Source organism: Mandrillus leucophaeus, unplaced genomic scaffold (genome assembly GCF_000951045.1).
Source record: "Mandrillus leucophaeus isolate KB7577 unplaced genomic scaffold, Mleu.le_1.0 Scaffold22, whole genome shotgun sequence".
NCBI classification, from domain to species: Eukaryota; Metazoa; Chordata; class Mammalia; order Primates; family Cercopithecidae; genus Mandrillus; species Mandrillus leucophaeus.
Window position 1 is genome coordinate 902,133 of NW_012102254.1, and position 7,128 is coordinate 909,260.

Below are 7,128 nucleotides of genomic sequence, written 5' to 3' on the forward strand. Positions count from 1 at the left end.
AGCGAGACTCCGAAAAAAAAAAAAAAAAAAAAAAATAATAATAATAATAATAATAATGACCACAAGGCTCTGTCTTCAAGAGATACTCCAAATTATTTTTGGCATTTTAGGGTTGAGTAAGTTTTATTATTATTATTATTTTATTTTTTTTTTTTGAGACAGGTTCTCACTCAGGTGATCCACACACTCCTTTAGGTCCCCTGCTGATTCTCTGAGTGATCTTGTGTAGCTGCTTTCAGTGGATCCTGCTTTTCTGCTTTTTCTTTTTCTTTTCTTTCTTTCCTTTTTTTTGAGACAGAGTTTTGCTCTTGTTGCCCAGGCTGGAATACAGTGGCGCAGTCATGGCTCACTGCAGCCTTGACTTCCTGGGCTCAAGTGATCCTCCCACCTCATCCTTCTGAGTAGCCAGGACTGCAGGAATGTGTCACCATATCCAACTAATTTCTTTTTCTTTTCTTTTTTTTTTTTTTGTAGACACAGGGTCTTTCCGTGTTCCCCAGGCTGGTCTTGAACTCTTGAGTTCAAGCAATCCACCCACCTTGGCCTCTCAGAGTGCTGGGATGATAGGCGTGAGCCACCACATACGGCCAATATTTGGATTCTCTTTTTTTTTTTGAGATTGAGTCTCGCTCTGTCACCAAGGCTGGAGTGCAATGGTGGGATTATAGGTGCCCACCACCATGCCCAGCTAATTTTTGTATTTTTAGTAGAGATGAGGTTTCACCATATTGGCCAGACTGGTCTCAAATTCCTGACCTCAGGTGATCCACACACCTCGGCCTCCCAAAGTGCTGGGATTACAGGCGTGAGCCACTGCACCCAGCCCCAATATTTGGCTTCTTGTTCTTGCCTGAAATGTTATGTTCATTTCCCGCTAGGGATAAAATAGGAATATATTTCGTGTATAGGTCCACCAGCAGGTGTTGGAATGGTAATAGTAGTCTCTGAACAGACCCTGGGTGATCTGTGGCACTCTGGAAGCTAAGGCACTCTGATCCCCAGCTCAAGGTGTGGGGTGGACTTGAACAAGTCACTTCATCCCTCTGAACTTTGGTTTACCTATCTGCAAAAAGATGTCTGCTTCACAGATCTGCGATTACAACTTGAGGTCATATGCTTAAAGGACAGGGCACATGAAAGGCACTCAATCAGTAACAACATCTTGTGAGTGTGTTTGCTATTTTTATTGCTAACCCTGCTTCTTAGGCATGTCTGGGACAATGAGTGTCACCTTTTGAATCCTACAGGTGAATCTTGGTGTGTAGACTTCAGACCTTGTTTAAGCACAAAGGTTTTTTTTTTGTTTTTTGTTTTCTTTTGAGGTAGGCTCTTGCTCCATCGCCCAGGCTGGAGTGCAGTGGCGCGCTCTTGGCTCACTGCAAGCTCCGCCTCCTGGGTTCACGCCATTCTCCCGCCTCAGCCTCCCGAGTAGCTGGGACTATAGGCGCACACTGCCACGCCCAGCTAATTTTTTGTATTTTTAGTAGAGATGGGGTTTCACCATTCACAGGATGGTCTCGATCTCCTGACCTCATGATCCACCCACCTCGGCCTCCCAAAGTGCTGGGATTACAGGCATGAGCCACCGTGCCTGGCCAATTTTTGTATTTTTAGTAGAGATGGATTTTCACCATGTTGCTCAGGCTGGTCTTAAACTCCTGACCTCAGGTGATCCACCCGCCTCAGCCTCCCAAGGTGCTGGGATCATAGGCTGCTTTTTTTCTCATCCTGTGAAATACAGTCCATGGCATTTAATTCTGACTGCATTGGCCCAAGGCTTCTGGCATTGTCCACGTAACTGGCAGCTGGTGGCATGAGCCAGGACAGAGTTCTTATGAGTATGAGGGCACTGCTCATTTCCTGAGTGGGACTGAGGCAGTTTTGGGTTCTGCCCTTCTCTGACAGGCATCAGGCAGGGCAGGTTTTTCCTTGCCAGTGTAGGAGGGGGACAGGCTTATTGTGTGTAAAGGGACAGTGTCATGTCTCAGGAGTTAAGCAAGTTTGGAAAGGAACCTCCATGAGAGCCAGGGGTTGTGGGCTTTTAAATAGCACATTCTCCTTTTCTCAGAATTTCCATTTTTACTGATCAAGTATGTAGACTCTTTGTTTTAAATCTGCTCTTCTCTGTTACTTTTACACCACCTTTTGGAGTGGTCCCCATCTTTGCTAAAGTTACTTATTTGATACTTTAACTTTCCCCTTAGACTGTGTGCTCCCCTTATGGAGTCCTGGGACCTAGCATGGTAAACCTGCACCTAAGAGACCTTTAGTAAATACTAGTTAAAGGAAAATTCAGGATAGGTTTTTTTCTGGAGGAACTGAATACTTAATATTTGTGTTTATTATAATATTTGAAAATAGCTGGGCATGGTGGCTGACGCCTGTAATCCCATCATTTTGGGAGACTGAGAGGGCAGATCACTTTAGGGCTGGAGTTGGAGACCTGCTTGGCCAACATGGAGAAACCTGTCTCTACTAAAAAATACAAAAATTAGCTGAGCGTGGTGGTGCGTGCCTGTAATCGCAGCTACTCAGGAGGCTGAGGCAGCAGAATTGCTTGAACCTGGGAGGCAGAGGTGGCAGTGAGCCAAGATTGCACCACTGTACTCTAGCCTGGGCAACAGAGTGAGACTCCGCTTCAAAAAAAAAAAAGACAATTGACCTTTAAGCTGTGTTTCTCGGCCAGGTGCGGTGGCTCACGCCTGTAATCCCAGCACTTTGGGAGGCCGAGGCGGGCAGATCACGAGGTCAGGAGATAGAGACCATCCTGGTGAACATGGTGAACCCTTGTCTCTATTAAAAATAGAAAAAGGTAGCTGGATGTGGTAGCACGCACATGTAGCCCCAGCTACCCAGGAGGCTGAGGCAGGAGAATCGTTTGAACCCGGGAGGCAGAGGTTGCAGTGAGCTGAGATCACGCCATTGTGTTCTAGCCTGGACGAGAGTGAGACTCCATCTCAAAAAATAAATAAATAGGGCCAGGCGTGGTGGCTCACGTCTGTAATCCCAGCACTTTGGGAGGCCAAGGCCGGTGGATCATCTGAGGTCAGGAGTTCAAGACCAGCCTGACCAACATGGTGCAACCCCGTCTCTCCTAAAAAATATATAAAAATTAGCTGGGCATGGGCACATGCCTGTAATCCCAGCTGCTCAGGAGGCTGAGGTAGGAGAATCGCTTGAACCCAGGAGGTGAAGGTTGCAGCGAGCCGAGATCGTGCCATTATACTGTAGCCTGGGTGACAGAGTGAGACTCCATCTCAGATAGATAGATAGGTAGGTAGGCAGATAGATAGATAGATAGATAGATAGATAGATAGATAGATAGATAGATAGATAGATAGATAGATAGATAGAAAGAAAGAATGGCTAGAGTGAGACTGTCTCGGATGGATGGATGGATGGATGGGTGGATGGATGGATGGGTGGGTGAGTGGGTGGGTGGATGAATGGGTGGGTGGGTGGATGGATGGATGGGTGGGTGAGTGGGTGGGTGGATGAATGGGTGGGTGGGTGGATGGATGGATGAATGGATGGATGGGTGGCTGGATGGTTGGATGAAAGATAGTATTTCTCACCAAGCTGTCTTCTTGAGTGTTGAATATGTGTTTCATTTACGCCCTTTTCTTTCTGTGGGCCTAATGATGAAGTTGCAAGAGTGAGAGACCATGTGCTGTGATGGCCACTAGACAGGATAGCAGGGCTGCTGAATCTCATTGTGCCTGCAGGTGGCTCATTTAAGCTCTCTGAGCCTGTACTTCCTCATCGTGGAATAGCAGTGCCCAGTCTGCCTGTCTTGCAAGGGTATGGTGAGGGTCACATGTGACTTCAAGTTAAATGCAAAGGAATAGATTTAATTTCATATACACAGAACAAAATCTGGAAGGAAACACCATAGTTATGTATTAAATAAAATTTTTAACATTGAAACGGTGGGAAATTATATACATATTGTTTTCCATTTATGTGCCAGGAGAAGATGAGGAAGAAATGGAGCATCAGGAAGAAGGCAAAGAGCAGCTTTCAGAAACAGAAGGCAGTGGGGAAGATGAGCTGGGAAATGACCCCACTAAGACCACGCAAAAGAAGATCAAAGGCCAGCCCTGCCCAAAAAGGCTTTTTACCTTCAGTCTTGTGAACTCCTATGGAACAGCTGACATAAATTCACTTGCAACTGATGGAAAACTACTTAAACTCAACTGTAAGCACTTTTTCTGACCTTTCAAGCTGGGCTTTAGGGACTTAGGATCTGTTCGAAAATCCTTGCACTCGATACTTACCGCATTGGGCTTTCACAGTCTCTGTGCCTCCAGGAGCAGACACTCGTATGATCCTTGACTTGAAGCCCCCTAAGGACTGTTTCAAAGGTCTCCCTACCTTTCAGGCTTTTCTCCTCGGTCCTCGATGACCTCGGAGGAAAGTAGGTCTCTCTCCACTCCCTCTGTGGGAGTTTGCTGTGGGTCAATAACCTTCCCCATGGCCACTCTTGGCAGTAACATTTCTCCATACTTGTTCACTTATAAGAATAAACGCATATTTATTTTGTTCATTAATGCTCAAGAAATGTGATCCATTCAGAGGATGGTCATGGATTTTGTAGCCTCACCGTCACATGGAGGTTGTAATGGAGACTGCTGTACAGACAGGAAGAGGCATTCCGAGGAGTTGTGTGAAAAACACAATTGGCCAGTGAGGACACGTGCCAGCTGGGGGAGGGGAAGCATCTCTGTCTTTCAGCTCCCTTCCCACCTCACCCTCCTGAGTAGCTGAGACTACAGGTGCGCACCACCATACCCAGCTAATATTTATAGTTTTTGTAGAGACAGGGTCTCACTATGTTGCCCAGGCTGGAATGCCTTGCAAATTCTAGCCATCTTCTCAAACTCCAGTCTTTGACTCTTCAGCTTAATCTCTCCCTCTCTTCCCTATGCTAAGTCCTGGCAACTGCCTGCAGGCAATAAGTTAGGACGATGTAGGGGTCTCTTTTTTCCCCTTCTCTCAGGGATCTCCTTCCTGCTGTATCCAATGTCTGAAAACAATTGTTTCATCCATTTTCAGGTTTTTTTTGGTTTGTGGTAGGATGATAAATCTGGGCCCTATTACTCCATCTTGACCTGTGCCCTTTCAGAATTCTCCATAGTTAGTTCCTTTGTAGCTTATCTGTATCACTAAGGAAGTCTTTGCCAAAGGCTTTTTGGGTCTGGGGGTCAGAAGGGCTGGCCCATTGCAGAGCATTGCTCTTGGCAGTGGCTGCTGATGGGGGAGAAGGTGTTGATGGTGTGGCCTGAGTGTGATCCTTCTCACTCTTGTCACCTGGAGAGCCTCTCCTGTTGCTTGCCATTCCATAACAAGTGACATTTTGGTCCTCCTCAGCTCGATCTACACTGGCCATCGATTGGGACAGTGAAACTCGGAGCCTTTACTATGATGAGCAAGAATCTGAGGTAGGTCCCTTGGGGTTTGTGGTCGGTGGTGTCTGCTGATTTCTGCTCTGGATGTGGACTGCGATCACTTTCACCAGTTGCACAGCAATTTAGCAAGTTATATTTAAGACTGAGAAGGAAAAGCACTTCAAGAGTTTGTCATTTTATGTTCAGAGTCTCTAGAAAGGTTACTACATTCCAGGTGGGAGAGCCTCTGAAGGCCTTCGTGTCTTAATGCAGTAAGATCTCTTTCTCCAGCAGAACTGAGTGCTTTGTTTCCCATAGGCCTACGAGAAGCATGTGAGCATGTTGCAGCCTCAGAAGAAGAAGAAGACCACAGTGGCCCTGAGAGACTGCATAGAGCTCTTCACCACCATGGAGACCCTTGGGGAGCATGACCCCTGGTATGCAGCTCCTCACTTTCTGAGCAGAGGCCCCATGCACCCCAGGACTCAGATCTGCCAGGGCCATCTGTGCACATAAATCCTTTGTGTTTGGATGTGTCACTTCTTTATATAGCCAACCCTACAACATAGTCCTCTGTGAGTTGAGGTTTCCTAGGAAAGCCATCACCCCATTTTGGAAGACAGGTCCCTGGCCAGAAGCAGTAGTGTTGAGTGCTGACCTAAAGGATGGCAGCTGTCAGGGGACTGCAGCTGTGCCTCCATGCATGAGTGCCGAGGTGGTACCGGCTGCCTGCCTGCCCTACTAAGTAGAGGTTTTTCTTTTCAGGTACTGTCCCAACTGTAAGAAGCATCAACAGGCAACAAAAAAGTTTGACCTATGGTCCTTGCCCAAGATCCTGGTGGTCCACCTCAAACGTTTCTCCTACAACAGATACTGGAGGGATAAGCTCGACACAGTTGTAGAATTCCCAATCAGGTGGGTCATGGTGACTACTGTGTTAGGAACATTTAAAAACAGGCAGAAAATCTTGGCACTGACTGGCTGAGTGGTTTGCCACCAAAAACTTTTCTGAGTAAGGATGTGTGTTGCTGGGCTCTAGGAGGTCAGAGTTTAGCTGTAGTTACCCCTCCTGTGTCTATCCTGCATCTTCGGGGAAGAGACTCTTCAGTGGAACATTTGCCCAGACACAGGCTATTCACAGTCATCCCTGCCACTGCTAGTTTCCCTCTCAGGTCACTTAGGCTACCTAACTATCCTGTTTTTCCTGTCCATCATCTGTCACAGGTAGCCTCACCTTAGCAGAGGCAGTCCAATAGGGGACAAGGCAACCAAGAATAGCCTGCCAGGGAGAGCTGGGTTATTACTGGGGGATGCAGTTGGGCTGCAGACCTGCCATGGTCCTGTCCCTGGGGTAGGGACTGGGACTGGCTGTCTACTCATATCCTCTCAAGCCCCACGGTACAGACCGTAACTAAGAACAGGAAAGTAAGTCAACAGATAGATGTTCCCTGGCTGGGCACAGTGGCTCACGCCTGTAATGTCATCAATTTGGGAGGCCAAGGTGGGAGGATCACTTGAGCCTAGGAGTTCAAAAACAGCCTGGGAAACAGACTTCCTCTCTACAAAAAATAAAAAATATATTTAAAAAAAATAGGCTGGGCATGATGGCTCACGCCTGTAATCCCAGCACTTTGGGAGGCCAAGGTGGGCGGATCACAAGGTCTGGAGATCGAGACCATCCTGGCCAACATGGTGAAACCCCATCTCTACTAAAAATACAAAAGTTAGCTGGACATGGTGG

General features: G+C 47.1%; 1 protein-coding gene across 4 annotated transcripts in view; it reads left to right on the forward strand.

Moving 5' to 3' along the window:
- Positions 1 to 7,128, forward strand: part of USP4 (ubiquitin specific peptidase 4 (proto-oncogene)) — a 75,429-nt gene that overhangs the window by 61,541 nt on the left and 6,760 nt on the right. For 2 of the 4 annotated variants that reach the window (XM_011980918.1, XM_011980921.1), the window contains 4 exons: positions 3,971 to 4,198; positions 5,371 to 5,441; positions 5,706 to 5,824; positions 6,153 to 6,302. In XM_011980918.1, the coding sequence (XP_011836308.1) occupies positions 3,971 to 4,198; positions 5,371 to 5,441; positions 5,706 to 5,824; positions 6,153 to 6,302 (568 nt within the window). The remainder of the gene's footprint in view (positions 1 to 3,970; positions 4,199 to 5,370; positions 5,442 to 5,705; positions 5,825 to 6,152; positions 6,303 to 7,128) is intronic. The other 2 variants (XM_011980920.1, XM_011980922.1) reach the window with 1 other exon arrangement.